General features: G+C 44.2%; 1 protein-coding gene across 3 annotated transcripts; it reads right to left on the bottom strand.

Moving 5' to 3' along the window:
- Positions 1-1,204: 1,204 nt before the first annotated feature.
- per2 (period circadian clock 2) lies at positions 1,205-17,903 on the bottom strand. Of its 3 annotated transcripts, none has more exons than XM_062405207.1 (24): positions 17,764-17,903; positions 14,554-15,101; positions 13,135-13,227; positions 12,704-12,858; positions 12,413-12,534; positions 11,812-12,013; positions 11,584-11,635; positions 10,946-11,088; positions 10,609-10,687; positions 10,382-10,488; positions 10,124-10,277; positions 9,920-10,034; positions 9,566-9,706; positions 9,320-9,410; positions 9,036-9,207; positions 8,766-8,890; positions 8,406-8,612; positions 7,712-7,975; positions 6,577-7,463; positions 6,087-6,203; positions 4,516-4,753; positions 4,149-4,275; positions 3,299-3,449; positions 1,205-3,041 (listed from the first exon to the last, which is right to left on the bottom strand). In XM_062405207.1, exons 2-24 carry the CDS (start codon positions 14,982-14,984, stop codon positions 2,781-2,783), a joined length of 4,434 nt encoding a protein of 1,477 aa, XP_062261191.1. In that variant the 5' UTR covers positions 14,985-15,101; positions 17,764-17,903; the 3' UTR covers positions 1,205-2,780. The 3 variants fall into 3 exon arrangements, with proteins under 3 accessions (XP_062261191.1, XP_062261192.1, XP_062261193.1); XM_062405208.1 differs by having other exon boundaries at positions 9,036-9,204; XM_062405209.1 differs by lacking the exon at positions 6,087-6,203.
- Between the last annotated feature and the right edge of the window lie 2,623 nt (positions 17,904-20,526).

Genomic DNA, 20,526 nt, shown 5'->3' with positions numbered 1-20,526 from the left:
TTTAGTACATAGACTGTATCTACAACTTTCTGACAGCTGTAGTTAGGCTAGAGATTTGATACACACCTCAGTCCTACCCATCCAATGAAACAGTGTGTGAAAATATAGGTGTAATCATGCATATAGTGAGTATATATTTTGCATTGTGGTGATAAGATAAATACCACGCCGGGGAAATTCACTTGCAGACGAGAATCAAAATGAGGTGTAAAATAAAAAGGCAATAATAAAAATAGAAATAAACAACAGAGAACATGCATAATATATATATTAAAGCCTACATCTTTCACTATGGAAATATTTTTTCTAAAGAATAAAACAAATATAGGCCACTATCTTTACATCTTTGATACTGTATAGACTAGTTTTTATTCCATTCTTTTTTCTAATTTTTCTGTAATTCCTTACACTTAAGTTTTGTATGTTACTTATTCTTTGATGCCTAATTTGACTCTAACTGCTGTAATATAGTAAATTGCCCCATTGTGGGACTAATAACACAGGATCTTATATTTTACTCATTACTTCTCCCTTGATACTCCAGCTCACGAAATGATAAGTACAATAGTGTTAACAGTTCAATTCCAATACTGTATTATTAATATCATGTTTATTGAATATATCTAAGAAAGATGTTTCCCCCGGGATGATGAACTTGTGTCTTGAATGTGTGTGTGCGTGTGTGCAGTGGCCTGACACCGGATTTGCGGGGTGGCTGGAGGTGTGAAGGGGCCGCTGCGGGGGGGCAGATTGTAGATGTTCACACTTGGAAGGTGTGAACAGGAGCCGCTTTGATCAGACCTGCTACTGAGCGTCTGTCTGCCGGGACACACACACACACACACTCATTTACATGTGGAAGGTGAATGTCACGACTTCAGCACGGAGGAGGATAAAAGTCTGCGGTCATCGCAGAGCTCAGAAAACACCGCAGTTTAATTCTTGTTTTTAAATCTCGTGAAAGAAATGTGCAAAAGCGCGTTTGTGCAGACGCAGTTGAAACCAGTTCAAGCCTGTGATCACATGATCCCTGTTGTCTAGCGTCGATCTGCTGCTAACAGCCAATAGTTCCTTGGGTCGTTGACACTCATTAATCGATCATCAGTTTTGTATTAGTCCGGTTTAACACTTGCGATGTACCTGTCACGTGTCACCAATATGAGCGAAATGAACACATCTACCACTGTACTTGAAAGTAGGCAACATTAGATTTTATTTTATAAAAAAAAAGGGAAAAACAAAAAGGGGAATGCATTTAACAAATAGAAGGTGCATTTGCTGTCAGTGTCTGTTCAAATAACAGAAAAGACAAATGAATAAAGAGAAAAGAGAGAAAAGAGTTCTGTTTCTTCTTCTTCTTCTTCTTCTTCCTGGTAGTTTAAAGTGACTCAGCATCAAAGTGAAGAAGTCTCCACAGTTACCTGGCATCTGTCTGAGCTGCTTTACACCCGTGCAATAACCCTAAAGTCGGACTTCTGAGGCCACCACACGTTTTTCCTGGCTCCAAGTGGCTCCCACAGGATGCTCCTCTCCATATTTATGAGGGGGCGACATCAGACCAGCTCTCAAGTGTCATGTGGCACACTTTTAAAACTGGCCAGGGCATCCATATTCCCTCCACTTTACATTCAACACCCACCATAAACTGCTGCTTTCCAGACTGGGAAGTGTCCCAATTACACAACTTAGTCTTTACAGCAAGTAGTCTATTTGTGACCCTGTCCTCCACCATAACTTAAAAAACAAAGACATTTAACAGAATTTTTTTATGTAAAAAAAGATATATATACATATATGAGTCATGGAGTGTTACAAACATTCACATGAGCACTGGAATAACAGTATATAACCTGAATGTCAGAGATAGTAAACGCCTCACAGCTGAACACTGACACGATGCCACATCTGCTGGTGAACCAACGTTAAAAAGAAAGAACTCCTATAGCCGCACTGCAGCTGCTCCAAATACCAGAGAGAGAGAGTTTCAAAATAAATATTGCCACATTCAATATTAGAAGAAATCATATAACTTACAGAGCTTATAGTATGTGTTGCACGTCCTCCATCAAGCCCGGGGCTCCGCAGAACATTACTTAGTTTTATGTCACAAAATAGGAGACATTGTCGTTTATAAACAGCTTAAATATATAGAATAAACATCCTACATAAAGATTATCCAATGTAACATCCTGAAAAAGACATTTCTGCACACATAGTAGTTTTGACACTTAGACTAAATGTTGATAATCCAAGCAAACTTTTTGAAACCAGACTTTTAATGGATTGTCCTTGCATTGTGATTGTACTCCTATCGGAGCACTTCTCCCACCCCTGCTGAGGATGGAGGTAGTGAAAGTCTTCAGAGAGTCTGTTGCTCTCTGTAACAAAGGAACTGACATTATCACAGCGGCTAGTTCACCCCTGTGTCACTTCCTGGCTTGCGTGCAAAGCAGCCTTTCACTCTGTGTTTGTTTGACCTCTGCACATCTACTTCTCTCTGCGCATCTTTGCCAAAGTGCTGCGCAGAAACAAATGGAAAAGAACATGCTCTGTCATCGAGCCCAGCAACCCCTCACTAGCGCTAACAAATTCCTACCTCCTGAGGCTTATAAGTGTATTAAAATAAAATATAATTTAACGACCACTACATATTACATTCACCATATTTGAGCCGGTATTCTTTGATATTCTAACAGGTATGGCTCTTGAAACAGCAAGACAGAGACAGGGATGAAGATTTGTATGTGAAGTCCATCTTCCAAGTCTATCTTCAAAGTCAATCAAAGTCCCTCTGAAAATCGGGAGCAGCTCATTGTCTGGCTGGTGTGCGCCTGTGAGCTGGAGACAAGCGAAGGGCCGTGGCAGGAAACAACCACCGTGTTTGACAGCTTGTCTCTGGGCCTATGCTGGCAGCCGACCTCCCCCGTCTCTGTGTCACCGATGTCCAGGGCTGGCTGATAGTCCGCCATCGCTGCTGCTACTGCTGCTGATGCTGTCGATACTGTAGCTGTCTCTGAGGCGCCGTCACAGCAGGAACACACCTGGAAGTCACACACAGGTTTACATGAGTTATTAAAGCGAGAGGGTGAGAGGACCAGAGGAGGAGATACAATGTGCAAAAGTGGGTCCGGACATTTCTCTTTCACATGGGAAGAACACAGCATATCGACACAAGCATCGGTTGTTATCACCAACAACTATCAAATCTTTTTGTCTTTCCCAACTGACTGGAAAATTCCAAAAATCTATTCATCACATATATAATTCTCATTCCAATAATAGACTATAAATATTATACCTTGATGTCTATGGCGTTGGGTTGACCTCCATTCTTCATCCAGGGGTGGACCTCCATCAGCTCCTTCTTCTGCTCCTCAGAGAAGCACGGCTGGTTCTTGTGCAGCAGCCGCAGCTTCTCTCTGTCCTCTCGGAGCACTTGCTGGATGTCACTGCACACACAAGCAAACACAGGCACTCAGCACACAACCCAACAGTCATATCTAACAGCGCTTTTTGAGGGTTAGGGTTTGACAAACTCTGAACAATAACAAGATCCCTTCCTCTGACAACAACAGAGAAAAGGATGATTGTTTCGCACTATTTGTCTCCACCACTTTCTGCAACACTTCAGAAAAAACAGAGACTCTGTTGATAATCATCTGCTGACAGGCCCATCGACTGGGCCTCTTATCTATCCACTGTGCTAACGTAAGGGTGCCATCTGGTGGTGGAAAATATCACTCCATCCTAATTCTTGTATCTAAATTCAACACAACAGAACATCAATCTTTGCGGCTTTGTTTTGCACGTCAGGCACCAGGGGAACAGGGACAATTCACCTTGAGCGAAATACAAACAATAACACAGTAGTGTCCCTGCAAAACTGCAAACTCCATGCAGCGTTGCAAGGAGAACTTTTTGTGTATGTATGAGATGAGATGTGTACTTCCTGCCTCTTGGCTGAACTCGCAGTATCCTCCAAAGTCTTAAAAGGTAAACCAGTCTATTACTGGGGTACTCTTACCCTTCCACAACATATACAGAACTTTGATTATCTAACACAGCAGTGTCTAGAGAGCCGCTACCATAATCCTGATTGGCTGCACCCCCATGCCATGAGGGGCCACAGTGGGTCCTGCAGTACATACCTGATGAACTGTTCGCTCTGCTCCATGTCCACGGGCCTTTCGTCGCTGCCGCTCAGATGACCTTTGACCTTCTGGCTGTTCTGGGACGAGTCCACGCTGCCAAAGTATTTACTGCTGTTGTTGCTTCCTGTAAACAAACAGGACAACGTACAGTGATGAGTTTTTTTTTTGTTTTTTTTTCATTAAACCATGTAAATCTTTTCAAGTAAAATGATGATCCATAAAGAAAGATATGAGCACAATATGCCTTCTTTAAACAAAGCTGATGTGACTTTTAACTCTGTTCTGCTGAATCCCCCCCCCAGATGCTTTGTCAGGTTGATTTTATCTAATACTGTCCATGAGATGTACACAGTTAAGTTCGGACCTGTTCCACTGCCGGAGATCACACTCGCCGACACTCCACTGCCTGATGTCCTGCTATTAGATGTACGGCTGTTGGACGTCCCGCTGGCCGAGGTTCCACGTCCGTTGGACCCTGAGCCCATGGACCCCGAGGTGGCCGAGCCTGTGCCTGAATAAGAGTCCTCTTGGAGCAGAATGTCCAACATGCCGCTGGATAAAGAGTTCGCATCGCTGGTGTTCCCGCTGCCACGTGAGCTTGCCTGAAAACAAAAAAACATAAAAACAAAAACATTAAAGAGGAGCCTGATTTCAGAGATGGACTGCAGTGCTCCCTTCGTCTAGTGCTTCTGTAAAAAACAGGCAGGCGCAGTGTCATGAGTTGTGTTGCGCCTTGCCTCTGCATTTGAAGCCTCCATTGGGAGTAAATATCTGTGAGGAGCATGAAAATCAGTCTGCCTCATCGATAACCTGGTGCACCATATCACACCATTAAAGGTTGAGCTCGGTTAGCAACATGACAGTGATCTCGATCCATCTCCTGCTGATTTAAAGGAGAATGTAAACTATATTTATGGGTGTGAAAGTGAAAAGATCAATATGTTAGCAGTGAATAGTTCCTGGTCACATCTCAATACAAAAGAACACAGAGAAAACGGTGCGTCCCCAATGATGCTAAAATTGGATTAAACTACTGATGTTATTACTGTGGTTCAAGCCTCAGAGGCCTTTCATGCAAAATCAAAGAGAACATGTGCAACAAGTCATACATACAGCACTAATCAAAGATGTTCTAATACTGATACCAGCAAAGGAAATGCCTCTGATAATGCTGAAAATGTCGGGTCGGGTACCGGTGAGTACGCAAACCTATGTACTGATCCGATACCACTTCTTTAAAGTATAGTAGTTCCACCCAGATAAAACTGCAATATTCCATTCCAGGAAAACACATATCGATGAGGAAGGGATTTCCGGTGGTGTCAGTGAGAGCTTCCTCGAATGTCAGCAATATTTCATGCAACGTGGCAACATTTACTGTATCCAAGACTTCAGTTTAAAGCTATCTAAAAGGAAGAAATTGGTTTGGTTTCCCTAGATTTATTAGTTTGTTTTCTTTTTCAGTTTTGACTCTCAAACTAGATAATAAAACAAGTTCTATGGTATTTATGCCCAGTATGTATTTGTTTGTTAAAGGGTTTAACCTGAGCCAGACCATACAAAAATAACAGCAGCCATCACTTCCATACAGGGCCGGTAGCCTACAGCTGTTACAACATGTTATATACGTTGTTATATTTTCAAATGTACTGGTACTGGATCAGTACACGATATCAGATGATACACAAAGTCAAGGTATCAGAGTCTGCTTTGTGAAGGTAAAAATTGTATTGGAACATCTCTAGCTATGAAGGTTATCCTTATGTTTTTCAGTTTCATGTGTCAAAAATACAACGCAATATATTTTCTTCAACAGATAAGGATAGTGCAAATCATTAGTCATCAAAAGGAATAATAGGAGAAACTGTTACAGACATATGATTTAGGAAGAAATGGGATTGGAGAAGTATAGAGGTTTTCTGTTGAGTCGCCTACCTCATTGCTGTAAGCCCTCAGCCTAGAGAACACTTTATCCCAAGACAAACGCTCACAGGCACAGCACGTGCACTCGCAAAACAACGGTCCAGGAGGACCAAGGAGACTGAGAGACGGCTAAAGGGATAATAACATCACGTGTTAATACCCTTGGCCACATTTCATCGTAAGTTGTCGAGAAGGATTCGACTTTACATATGGCATGGCAATACAACAGTGAAATACTGGCACTTTAACTGAGGAATCACTGCGATGATACATCACAGGGGGCTAAGAGACAAAAGATTATTGTGGGACCATGCCACAGCCTCCCTATGGGGGTCCACACAAGCCTCAATGAAAAGTTCAGTGAGGCATTGACATTTTATCCTGACAGTTTAAGGAGAATATCAGTCACACGCTTTGGAAGACTTGGGGAGGAAAGGAGAGAGAAAGAAGACAGCAACAGAGAGAGGGTTATTTCCTTGTTTACTTGCTTCAGCCCCCTCACCTTGGATGGAGTGCCACTTGCTCCTTTCTCCCTTTCAGCGGTGTTCCCTTGTCCTGCAGGGGGCAGCACTGTGTTGTCCAGGAGGTCTGCAGACAGCTCCAACTCCAGCAGGTTGAGGGGTGAGCTGCAGCCAGACTGGAACAGAGGTGGGGATGCCGGACCTCCTCCAAATCCAGACTGGGGCGACGATGGGCGAGACTGGGTCTCTCCCAGGCCCTTTGGGATTTCCGCGGATAGAGGGAGGTGGTACGATGGGGTCATGTACCCGGCCGTGGGGGCAAAAAGGTTCTGGGGGTTGAAGGGATTCTGGACACCGAAGGAGGGTTGAACCATGAAGGTGCCCTGGCCTGGAAAGGCAGCCTGACAAAAAGGATGCGTTTGGGTGGTGAAGCCTCCGGTCTCTGCGTGGTACACTGGCTGTGGTGGTTGAGGCCCAGGGGTCATTGCAGAGTACATGTAGTTTGGCAGCACCAAAGCCACCATGGGGGTGACCATGGGGGTGGTGAAGGGACCAGGATGGATGGATGGCGGGTAGGTAGGGGTTTGGGCAGTTTGGTTGTCCCCAAAATTTGCTAGAGGGGGATCTGTGCGAGTCGCTAAGGAAGCAGGTGTGGGGTAACCCTGGAGAGGGTAGCCTGGCATCATGGCCGGGTAGGTCATGGTGTACGGGGACTGTGAGGTGTCAGAAGAGGACCAGCAGGTGGGGTTAAGGCCATGGTTTATGCGAGGTTGACGCAGATGCCGATGACTGTAGTGAGACTCCGTGCTGTCCGAGGACTCAACCTGCCTTGCTCGCTTCGACTTGGTCTTCTTGTTGCGTGTTTCTCGCCGTGCGACTGGCTCTGTAACCAGTCCAGCATGTTTGAAGGGTCGAGCAGCGGGTACAGCTGGAGGGTCGAGAAGAACAAAAAGGGTTGAGTGATAAGTGATTTGGACATTTTCCTCAACGAAATAAGTTTGGAGAATCATGTAACTACTTCTGCCCCTTGCCCCATATGACTTCTCTTAAGTGACGTTGGCCACAGTTCTTACAAATTACATTTTTTAGCCCAAAACGATTAATGCAGTTTGAAGATATACCCATAAAGTGTGATGTATGATAGAGATTATGAGTCAGTGTGGTGTTCAGTGGTACCATCACTGGCGATCTGCTCTCGTTGGCGCTCCAGGTACTCGGAGCAGTTGGCTTGCAGCGTTGTGAGTCTACTGAGCTCTTTGAAGCGATACAGGAAGGCCTGCTCCTCCTTCTGCGTGTGGGCCGCCAACACCTGCTTGGTCAGCCCCAGTTTCTTGTAGGACTCCCTCTCCTGACTGGGAGGTGAAACAGCGCAATGAGGAGCCCCAGCGTTCCGGCAAGATTCTGTCGTCTCCCCCGCTCCTGGTACATCCTCTATGATCTCTGCACAGATGAGAGTGGGGAAACTACTTAACACACAGTCCAGTAACAGGTGAAAAGTTTGCAGTGAAAATGACAAAAAGCGTTGAACAGGCCGGTAGCAGCCGGTAAAATAATGGCCCATTGTTATTGTAGGTGTAGTATGACATATTATCTACGTCTTTTACTACATCACCAGGTTGTGAGATTGACTAAGTCTGGCCTGCAGAAAGAACTTCTGTTTTATATTGGCCCCAAATAAAAGAGAGATTTCCTAGAGTTTTCGGACTATCATAGTCATCAGAGTGGCCATTGAGCAATCTCTTTCACTTACATCTTACACACTGAACCTTTAACCCTGGTTCAATTTTTCTTCTGATCTGATATCTTTGTAAAAATATGCAGTAAGAGATGACGTTATTTTGGAGATAAATGTTTTTTCACTGCACTGTACCTGACTCAGGCTGAGGTTTCTTGTCACCAACATGCACTAAGGTGCTACTGTAGCTACACTGGCTGGTGACCGAAACCACACTCTCCGGTTTGTTAGGTACAGGCCGGGGCAGCGAAGTGCCAACTACTGCAGTGGCGGCATCACCGGACTTTTTGTCTCGATCATCCATAGCAGAAACTCCAGACTGATCCTTTAACAAAGCTGGTTCTGCCAAAGAGAACAGAGGAGAAGACATACTGATACTGTGTTCTGTGTAGAGTCTGAGAGAGTTTAAGAGCAAAGTGTGAAGAGATTAGAAGCTGTATGTGATGAGTTGATAATAAGTTTCCTTAAGAGGTGTGAACAGAAGCAGTGCCACACCTTCAGACAACTGGATGTTGCTGGTCCCTTTCTGTTTGTCCTCATCCGAGTTGGAGGATGTGGTGTTAGAAGAAGACAGACACTTTCTCTTCATGTTGATGGGAACAATACAGTTCTCCAAATACCTGCAGGAAGCACAACAACACACTGATCAGTTTACCATCTCTTATTGACAATTAGTTATAATATATATATAATCTGTCGTTATATTATTTATAGGAAATTTGGGGATCACAGCTTCTATTTATTAAAATCCTGTCAAATTTGTACCTGACGACGCTGTCCAAACAGCTGATCTGCTGGTAGGAGTAGACAGTCTGATCATTGAAGGCCAGCTCCTCCTGAACAGATGTCTGGCTCTCCTCCATAGACCACGGCTCCTTGAGAGGGGTGGGCGATTCTTTGGTCCGCACCACAGCTGGGCTCTTCTGTACAGACTCTACTGGGGAGAGGCCAGTGGTTAGGGGACGATTGATGCGCTTAGAACCCATATATGATTATTTGCATACATTTTACACACATATATGCGTCTGCAGCTTAACAGCTGGACTTACTGCTGATGCTTTTCTTGTTGTCTGGTTTAGGTGTCTGCTGCTCCTGACTCTTCTGAAGGTGAACGCCATGGCAGATTTCCTGAAAAGTTCGCTGTGAGATAGAGACAAGATGCTGTGGTCAGAAATGATACTTTCTTTCTATGTTTCGTGTAATATTTTGTATATAAGTCACTAAACCCAGGACTATGGACCGTTATTGTATGATCATGTCCAGGTATGGCCACCTAGTATTCGATTGGTACTCACTGGTCTGGCTTTGCTGATCAGTTCCTCCTCCTCTCGCAGCATCTTGGTCTTGTTAATGCTCTCACTTGAGGAGGACAGTCCCAGAAGTTGGTCATTGCTGTTCAGACTACCGTGGCCACTGGAACCACTGCTATGAACCGGCTAATCACAGACAAAGAGAGGGAAGATTAAACGGTGATGTAGAACTGGCTAAATTAATCCAAGTGTCTATTCGCCTGATTTGTCTTTTGAAAGGAAAATGATGCTCTAATCCCTCAGCTCTGCTTCTAGGATTTATCAGGACTAAAAGATTCTGCCTTCATTCTTAATCCACACATAACATCCTTAAATATTTTCCTTTCTCAAACTTCTCACCTGTAGGAGAAGGCGGTGGATCTGCTCTGTCATATCCTGGATGTCAGAGTCCATGGTCTTTGTCTCCCCGAGAGACGAGGCCCGGGCCACAAAAACATCTTCATTTACGGGGCCCCTGTTGGACAAGGACAAAACATCAGTCGATGAAGATCAGGAACATTCAGACTGTGCATCTGTTTAGATATTTATAAGACCGATACTCACATGCGAACTTTGTGTCTCCCGATGACAAACGAGACCTTGCGGCTCCAGGGGTTGACGAAACTGGACCAGCTGGTGTCGAGGGTGATGTACTCTCCGTTTCGAGCACAGAAGCGGATTGATGAGTGGTCAAATGGCTGCCCTGCGTACTGAATGACTATACACAAAGCCCCCAAAACACAAGTTAGAACAGTGTGTGGACAGATTTGCAGTGCAGACATAGGAAATTCTGTCTTGATCTTTATAATTCTGTAGACTCACTCTTTCTGTGAATGGCCATCATGATGGGTCGGTCATTGGGATGCAGGTGGAGCAGGAGGGATGTGCCGATCAGGTCCTGAGGGAGGTACCCGAGGAGAGGGACAGCCCTGATACAAATAAAACATTTATCATGTCAGTTATTTAGTACCACGATGTCCTTGTGTGATTCGCTGCAACATTTGTTGTGTTTTTGGCTCAGCATTAAAAGCATTTCTGTCGTGGCTTACCGCTCATCGACATCCTGGAACACGCAACTGGGAGTGTGGGTGGTGGTGAAGATCCGCTTGTCTGTTGGAATTCTGGGTGCTTTAAAAAGGAAGAAAATTTGTGAAATTGTGAAAAGTGTTAAACCTTTGATAGGAATAACCACTCTGGGGAAAGGTGCTGATTTAAAACAAAATTTCTATTCAAAGTAGTAGTAATACTATTTCTGATATATGATAACAATTTAATATAGAAGAAATGGTAAAAAATATAACTGATAGAAGCAAGTGTGCCTGGATTACAAATAAAAATGTGATATTAAATCATGTTTTTCCTCAAAACCTGCAGTCAGGTACTTACCATCATAACCAGAGTGAACCCTCTCAGCCAGGAGAAGGCAGCAGAACTGGTCCTCAGAGTGGACGGTGTCCTGAACCTTCATCCGATACGGCGTCATGCGGAAGGGATAGTACTGCATGTTGCCCTTACACTCTTTACCACCGCTGTAATTTAGAATGTAGAAGATGAGCTAAGTTAGACAGGGATGATCTATTCACAAATACTCTAAATTAAGGCTTTGCTGTTCGGTTATTTTTACCATCCATCAATCATCCATCATTGTGTCCAGTTAATGAGAGTAAATGTTTGTTGTGTGCTTCAATGCATGTGTGTGTTTTAAATGTGTGTGCACAGAGCGATCTGTAGGCCAAAGAGTTAGAGTGCATGCCACATCACTACAATGTCCGCAGTTCTTTTGTTACCATGGACCCTGGATCCCCTCGTCGCTCTCTCCCCCATGTTTCCTGTCTGCCTCTTCAAATGTATGTACGTGTGTGTGTGTGTGTGTATGTCTGTGTAAATTGCCTGGAAAAAGCATTCGATAACAGTTTACACGCTTATGATGTCACAAACTAATTGAAAGGCATGTGGAGTGTAATGGAACCATAAATAAACCACACAAACAGGTCGGAGCAGCAGACGGACTGACACCCACTCACCTGATACGACAGAAGAAGGATTTCTCTTGCATGATGTCAGGCGGGGATGACTCTGAAAGGGGTAAAAAAAAAAATGTTTAAATTCAGAGGTAACATTTTCTTTAGCGTATGCTTGGGCGGGGGGGCTGTCCCAGGCATACAGGGGTCGAAGCGAAACAGAAAAACTGCAGCTCTGGGTCTGAGGTTTATCGAGTCAAGTCAGATTTTTATGATGTGTTGTTTTTGTACCTGCTCCGGTGCACATGCTCCATGACGGCAGGCGATACGGCGTTGTGAAGCTGTAAAACACGCTCACATCTTGTGGCGGCAGGAACTCCACGAATTTTGTGTTTTTGAACACTTCTCTCTTGCAGTTGAGGATGGAGGCGGCCTGATCCGAAATGTAGACGATGCGTCCCGTGGTCAGAGACACTGCCACTGCAAAGATGTCCTGCAGAACACAAAATCCAAATTTGTGGGATGAATAAAAAATTATATAGTTGAATGCAGAAACATTAAAGTTTTTTTGTTCAAACCTTCCTTATTCAAGCAAAGTGGACAAAACATTAATGAATTGTCAAAGCATGTATTGTTATGAGCAGCTTCAAAGAACATACATATCAGTGTTATAGTGAAAACAATCATCATGGACTGTTTATAAAGATGGATGACATGAAAGTGAAACCAAAGTGTCTCAATCGCCACCTGGTGGCTGGCTGCAGTATAGATTGTAAATCCCCCCTCCGTGTAAGTGGAGGGAACCAAACAAAAAAGTATTTATATATAGGTATATAACAACTTACACTCAGTCTATGATTATTACTCAGTGATCATATACTCAGTTACTCACATTGTTCTTGAGGGTGTACTCAGACGTAATGCTGTCTATTTCCTCTATCGTGTAAGAAGACACATCTGGGCCTGAGGGTTGACTGTCATTGGTCATCAGAAGCTGGTAATACTCCTCATTGGCTGTAAAAAAAAAAGTCAATGTCTGATGAATACACAGGCACCGTGAACAGCAGATGATCTACTCATGCTGTAGTCATGTGAACCTCAACCTTAGCTGCTAACGAGTTCTTATAACCAGCAGCTGTATTTATGAATTTACTTGTGAAGGGTTCACAAAGCGCAGCCTTACCTTCCACCTGTTTGACACAGTGCAGCGCGTGCTTGAGCATGTTCAACGTGGAGGACTTGCTACCACTTCTCTTCTCAGCGGGCAGGTGAAGCTTCAGCTCTTTCAGGGTTTTAATCAGCTCCTTCTGCGTCTTGGCTTTGGCGGACTCTTGACTACTGTGGGTTGCACAACGACAAAAGAGGGCCAGTCAGATTTTGCAGCAAGGAAAAGGGTCCCTCAAAAGAGATTCAACAATTAAAGGAGAAGATAACTCACAATGTATGAGAATTAGAGCCTGTTCGATTAGGGTTAGGCTGACAAAATCATAACTCTCACAGACACACTGTATCAGCATTGACCCCAAAAATCGACATAGGTTGGGCTCTAAAGATTTGAAATACAAAATGTGACTTTCAGGTGACAAGTGTTTCAGCCGCAGTTCCTGGTCTTACCTGCAGCCACTGGTCGAGGGGTTGTCCTGCTCTGAGCTCAGCAGACTGAATGCATTTGAACTGCTTGGTGGAGACGAGCTGTGGGAGTTGGAGCTGTGGGGGAGACGACGACAAGTGAACATTAGGCAGCGAAAACTAAAATGTCCCTCAGTAGAGCCCACCCCTCTGCCAAGGCTCCAACAATCCCATGGGATATTTAAAAAAGCTATGTTCGGCTTTACAATGTAGGGTGTTGATAAGGTTATCCCCAAAAAAGATCAGCCGCTTTCTGTCTCTGTGGGCGTGAGTGGGGAAACAGCATGTACTATGTTTCAATTCTCATTACGGAGCCAGGTAACAGAAGAATTAACTTCAAAAGGTCGGTCTCACCTCCCTGAGGACCTTAAGTGCATCTCTAGCACAACAGGGGCACAGCACAAATATAGAAAGAGCTGCAGACTGAATACATCTGACAGCAGGGGTGCTGCTGGAAATTCTGGTTGCAGTGTCGGTAGATTTCATGAGAACAGGAAATTACAGGTTGGTTACAAGCAGAAGAGGGAAGGCCTTTTTGCATTTTGTTTCGTTTTTATGAAAACAAAGTTGTAGTCAGTTTTAATTCAAGGCCTCGAATTGTGAATGTGCAGGAACTGGACTCTTCCACTGATATGTGTGGGTCTGTAGTCCACTGCATTACCCAGCAAGATTAACCAACGGCTATTAACAGCTGTTTGAGACACTAATTTGTTAATTTGCTGCTGAGAATAACCTCCTTACCTGGCTAATAATAGAAGGCACTTTCCCAAATAGCCTCCCCGAGCACAAGCAGGTATCGTACTAGCAGGTAAAGCCTTCAGTACCCAAGTAAGCAAGAGCTTGTTTAAGACTGAACATGTATTAGTGTCACCAGAGGAGACCTCTCAAAGAGGAACAGGAGGTCCTGTTTAAGATTTAAGAAAGGAAGAGGGACTGGGTTTAAAAAAATAAAAAGAGGCTGGTAAGGATTGGGAGAAAAACAACAACTTGAAAGCACACAAATCTGCCCAGTGATAAACAGAGACAAATACTGCGTTGCTGTGGCAATACTAAGGTGCTGAAGCGTGTGACTTTCTTTTCCTTCACTGGTCAATATCCGCTCTGCACTCCTACTGCATAGATTAAAAAACTATTTTTGGTCAGGCTGGATTCATGTCCACACAATCCTTAGTGCGTCATGGAAATATTTTGTCCCAGTGACACTGGTGGTGGGCGGAGAAGCAGACGTGATTGTTCATCTATTCAACCTTGGAGCTTTTCTGAATCTGTGAAGATTAACTATGAGGGCAGAAGGAAGGGAAATGAAATGTTTCTCTCCAGTCTTTTGCTCTTTTCCCTTGCAATCACAGACAGCACACTAGAAAAAGATACGGTCCAATGATCATGTCATCAAACACTACTGACCTTTTGTTGCTTTCAGAAGATTCCTGCAGGGCAGAGTCTTTGCTGTTTCCATTTGAACTGCCCACCGAGCTGTGGCCGTGGCTGTCGCTACCGTGACTCTCATTGCTGTGCGATTCGGTCCCGCTCCCACTCGACCCACTGCTCTTCATCTCTACGTCCTCCTCAGGAAGCGAGCGAGAGCGGGTGTTCTTGCGATGGGTGTGCATCAAGGCGGGGGGGTCCTGGCCGCTGCTGTCGCTGCCCTCTGAGGCGTGGCCAAGGTCGGGCCCACCTTGGTAACCTCCAGCCCGGTGCAGCTGTGCCATTGAGCCGCACCCAGAGGCCCTTCTCGGCATGGAGCTGCAGGACGTGGATGCTCGGCACCCCGAGGCTCCCTCCTGGTCCTCCAGAATTGCGAAGTGGTAGAGTTTGGAATCTGAATCTTCAGACATCAGGATATGTGTGGCCCTTGGCTTGTTCCAGGTCAATTTGTTGGATGAAGATATAACAACAACAATCACCCCATTTTAACAGGGGTGTCACTGCAGGAAATATGGTAGTGGATAGATCTGTTGAGAGAGAGGTGTTTCACACGTCAGTACCCATCATGCAACAAGAATGCACCACAGCTCGAGCAAACAGCCCATTCCAGGCAGACAGGTTCATGGGCACTGCACTAGTTCGTAAACAGTTGATCACTTGAAAAGATTGTCAAGATTTTGGCAAACCTTTATCGCAAAGTGATAAAACGTGTTTGTTAAAGTTCAACTCCTCCTCCGGCCCTAGATGCTAGAGAGTTCACTATTATGCAATCCGGTTTGTAACAAACCTGACCTGTATGGGGTTTTCATCCCTGCTGTTGTCTGAACTGGGTCAGTGGGTGGTGAGTCAGCCCCACTTGAGAGCGAGTACGGTACAATAGAGCCGTGAGTGACCTGCCTTCTCCGCAAAGTAGGATATTAGTACTTTATTCTCGAAATTCAAAATTAAGTGAGAATTTTGGAAATTTGTTTTCCTTTTTTTAAACCTGTTCCTAATGCTCTTCTATAGCTTTTGTATAAACACAGGCCATGACACATTTAAAATGTCATGCATGATGTGTTTCCTTTCAAAGTGCACAGCGGCTGGCAGCAGGTGAACGAGGCAGTTACATCAATGAAATGGAGAAGAAGCGAGGAGCAGGTGGTCTAACAAGGTATAGATGAGAGAAACACAATCACAGGTTGCGTACATAGTGCTCTACTCAAGCACTGTCACTGGTGTTAATGCAATCAAACAGTCATTCTGGGCCCTTGGGAACATGTTGCTGTAGAAAAAAAGGAACAGTCCATCAGACGGGATGAACCATTAAATTAAAGGTCGGAAAATATAAATTTGATTGTATTTGATCAGGTTTCTTGCTGTCACAGGTGATGGCGACAATAAAGGTCCACAATGGATGTGAAATTACTCATTCTTTCAAGTAAGAGGTTGAATCAGATTGTTTCTAAGTGAAGGTTGTGGTAAACCAATAATAATCCAAAAAAAGTCTTGCCATACACTTTCTCTAAAAATATATCGATTAAGAACTGAAACCTCTTCTATACTCAGATAATTTTAATTTGCAATGTTGCATATACCATTAGTAAAGTGCACTCTTAGTAGAGTGAAGATTAAAAAAATGCTAATTTAATCGTTGATAAGAAGTTTCCAGGTGTAAATCAAAACATTTTTTAGTTCATATTCTCAGTTGAAGCCATGGACATCAACATGTTCATCGTGAATGGACACTTCCAAGACGCAGCGTGTCCTTTATGTGAGTGTGCTCTTCTTTCATGGCCAAGTCATTTATGCAAACTGGACTGGAGCAGCCAGACAGTCTCCTCACATCTGTGTCTGCTGCTGCTGCTGCTGCTGCACTGGGCTGTTTATGTAAGGCCTATTTTTCATGTGACACACTGTGACACCAGATCTCAACACAATATGCACAGTGATCAGTCAACTGGAGCACCATCAGCCTGACTGCGTGACGCCTTCACTGCCCTTACATAAATGTGTGTTAGCTGCTGTCATGTGGTCAGGGCTGGAGGGAGCTTGGTCTACTGACCAGTCTGACCCTCCCACTGACACAGTTATGCAACTTTCACGTTTCGGTGATATCATTTCCAGTCTTATTATTACTAAAATTCATACAAAAAAGACTGCGTTCAATATTAATTTCTTGAAACATTATTTAGAGAAAAATATCTTCCCTGCAGAAAACATGGGTAGACGCCGGCTGACACTTGGATTCAAGAGCTGCATGAATTCAAATCCTCTCTTGTTATCAGAGTAGGTTTCTTCTGGACTCATTGTGTTTTTTTTCATTCACTCTATATTTCTATTTCACTGTAAGTTATCTTTTAGTCTGCATCACCTGAGCCTAGTGTGAAGGCAAAGAGAATGCAGCATTTCAGGGAGGCTTTTGATTCTTTGGGAGAAAACAGAAGAGGTTGGTTTAATGCGGCTGACGTCATTAATCAGAGTCCAGCAGATTCGTCGTCAAGATCGCGTGAAGACATGAATCGATTTTTTTACAGCTCGTCTCTGCTTGACCTACATCTATCCTCAGTGACATCTTAAAAAGCTGCAGTGGGTCCGATGCACTCTGCACACTCTACTGCTGATCCCAACACCACCTATGGCTTTATCTAATTTCCTAAAACCCTGAATAAAGTTCGAGATCAGATAATGGCGAAAAAGGGTGGGCGTGGGGAATTTATCCCAGGCCGGATGCAGATCACCCAAACACTTAGTAAAAGTAAGCAAATACATTGCAACTCACTTGAAGCCATTGACACGAACATCATCATTATGAATGGACGCTTCCAAAACGCAGCATGTCCTTTAAGTTATTGTGCTCTTCTTCCGTGGCCAAGACAGTAACGCAAACTGGACTGGAGCAGCAATATAGTCTCCTCACCTCTCTGTCCGCTGCTGCTGCACTGGGCTGTTTATCTCAGGCGTATTTCTCATGTGACACACGATGGCACGACATGCATGTGTGTTATGTGGGCAGGGCTGGAGGCTGCTTGGTCTACTGACAGGGGCTGACCCGCATTCTGACACACTTATGCAACTTCCACGCTTCCTCCAGTTAACCCGACACTTCCCATGTTCTTAATGCGACATTGTCAACACTGTTGTCATCTGCATTGGAGACGTTTTTTAAAAACAACGGCGCTCGAGCGAACAAGCAGAAACTCCACCAACCTGTCAGGCGCAGCTGCTCTGCGGCTTCCGCTGGGTCCGTGAGATGAGCCCGTGCTGGTATGGAGGCTGTCAGTGTTTGGTTCCAGCGTACGGATGCCTCTGGTTCTGAGTCCGTCCGACACACCGCGATCTTCAGCTGAAGTTCCAGCTCACGTCGGGACTGTGCTCTGTATCTACAGCTGAGCTGGTGACCTCATTCCGTGTTCTGCTCTGAGCCCCTCCTACCTCCGTGCGCCTATTGGTCCAGAAGGCTGCTCGTCACCACGTCACGGTGCTCTGGACCAATCGGCGCCTCCTGCCTCCAGGCGCACGGTCGCGGAAGTCGCCGGTCCGCGCTGCGATTGGTCAGCTAGGCAGCCACTCTCTTTACATAAGGATGTCACCGCGTTCACGTGGAAACTTACCGCACCGCCACCGGCGTGAATGACGAGAGAGCAAATCACCTGGAAGCAGCTGCCGGTGAATGGAGCGATGCCGATGGTTGGCTGCGCGCTGTTATCTAAACTGTTATACAAGTGTGCGCCTGGCCGCGTGGCCGATGCGGCTCGACTTGTTGGTCATTCATGCAGCAGAGAAGACTCTCGTAAAGAAATGTGATATAAAACAAAATCCTGACTGTATTTAATATATTGAGCCTTATATAAAATCTGTGCAGGGATGTGACTGTTGAGGTTGCAGCTGAATTACGTCGTAAAATACGTATAAAATAACCAAAACACTTTGTGTGAGTCCTGTGTGTAGAGATGTCTAGACGTCGAGTCTATTTTTTCCGCTTGACGCGAGCGTATCGAGACAGGAAACACACTGAAAAACGATTTTAAACGATATTGACGACATATTTTATATGATATAAAAGATCAAATATGCATCCCATACTTTGTATTCACCCTCTGTTGTCCTGGAGTTTTAATTTTACCACTTTTACCGACCACATTATTAAATGTCCCCCTCTGCCCATGCACTACAGCCACACAAGCAGTGATACAGATAAAAAGAGAGAGAGGGGGGGCTACGTATTCTCCACATAGGCTTGAGTGGAGAATACGTAATTTACCCCCGACCCCCGATTTTTTACGGAGCAAACAGCGAAGTTCTTCAACATGGATGACATTAAATTAATAATTGAAGTGGAGAAGTGCAGTGAATTTTATGATCCTCGGAACATGTTGTACAACACTAAAAAGGACACATGTTGGGACGCTGTTGCAGTTAATGTTGGAGCAACAAGTAAGTATATGCTTGAAAAAAAAATATGAAATGCTGTTTTTACTGCAGGCTGATAACAGCGGCGCTTCGGCGTCGCTTCCGCGTCCGGTGTGAACCCGGCGTAACAGAGATTTGTTTATACAACCACATACATGCGAAATCTAGAAAAGACAACATGGCAGTGAAGTGTTGCAGCCAAAACGTAGTAAAGAAAACATAACTGTTAAGTGTTTAGGCAAAATCTAGCAAAGAATACCATGGCAGTGAGCGTGGCAGCCAAAATCAAGAAAAAGAAAAACGTGGCAGTAAAGTTTGGCAGACAAAATCTAGATAACTAATTCACTGGTAAAATCTAGAATAGAACCGCCAGCAGCTATTAGTTACAGGCCTTATCTAGAAAAGAAAACACAGCCGCAAAGTGTGGTAACCAAAAGGCAGATGAAATATATCACACACACACGCACAAACGTACACACACACACACACACACACACACACACACACACACAGACACACACACACACACTCACTCCTTGGGTTGTGGATCTTTTCTTTAGAGTTGGTCATAACAACCCCTAGTGGTGGGTCTGGTTTGTACTCCTGCCTGCTGCAGGTCAAATCACTTGTTAGTGATGAATTTACTGATTTGGCCGCAATGTGTGTTAACTGATGCCAACAATGCAAACACTTTTTACTTTAATTACACTGACTAATAACATGTGATAGACTTTATGAACTTGATCATCGTTACGTGTCCTTGTGTTTATTGACCACCTGCGTTTCATTTCTTTCTGACTTTCTGTTTGAATCATGATGAGGGGCTGAAGCATTACCCAACTCACAATAGACAAGTGGCAGGGAGCACCCTGGACAGTTTGAGTCTATCATAGGTCTAAGGACTGTGTGAGCAGACAGACCACCTGGAGGAAACCGACAGATGCAGGGAGACGCTTGCAAACCAGCTTCCTCTCAGAAAGAAATTCGAATAGCTAGATTATCACTGATCCATTATGCACCACAGTAAAATAACTTTAGCACTTTTATACAAAAGTGTTACCCAGACATAAACAGATGAAACTGCTCACTATAAACAGGGTATAAAGCTAAAGTAAAAGTGTATCTTGCCTTTAGAATAATTATTTCCATCCTGACACACTAGTGAGGAATTAACCTGCCACACTTACTGACATCCATTCACACATTTAGACAGGTGCTGGGTCACTGTCTTACCATCTGCTCTGGGCAGAGACATCACAAATAGAGAAGAATAAGCAGTTACAAGTTTCTACTTCATTGCATTTATCTGTAAATGGGATTTTCCATGCTGTTATAGTTGAGAAAAGTCATGATTGCATGGTCAGTGCTGTCAAAGTGCATTAAACCAAAAAAATATATGTTAAAAAAAAAATCTGAATTACAAATTGCTTATATGCAAATTAATAACATAGAGAGCAGGTAACTGTCTAATGCTGTGAGTCACTGTCGCTAAAACCAAACTGTGTTTAATTAAAAAAAATCAGTGCAAAATTGTTGATGTCATGATACCTTCATCATCTA

The sequence above is a fragment of the Platichthys flesus genome, chromosome 14 (genome assembly GCF_949316205.1).
Source record: "Platichthys flesus chromosome 14, fPlaFle2.1, whole genome shotgun sequence".
In the NCBI taxonomy this organism is placed as follows: domain Eukaryota; kingdom Metazoa; phylum Chordata; class Actinopteri; order Pleuronectiformes; family Pleuronectidae; genus Platichthys; species Platichthys flesus.
Note: the sequence above shows the minus strand (reverse complement) of the source record. Positions and strands in the feature narration are given on the sequence as shown.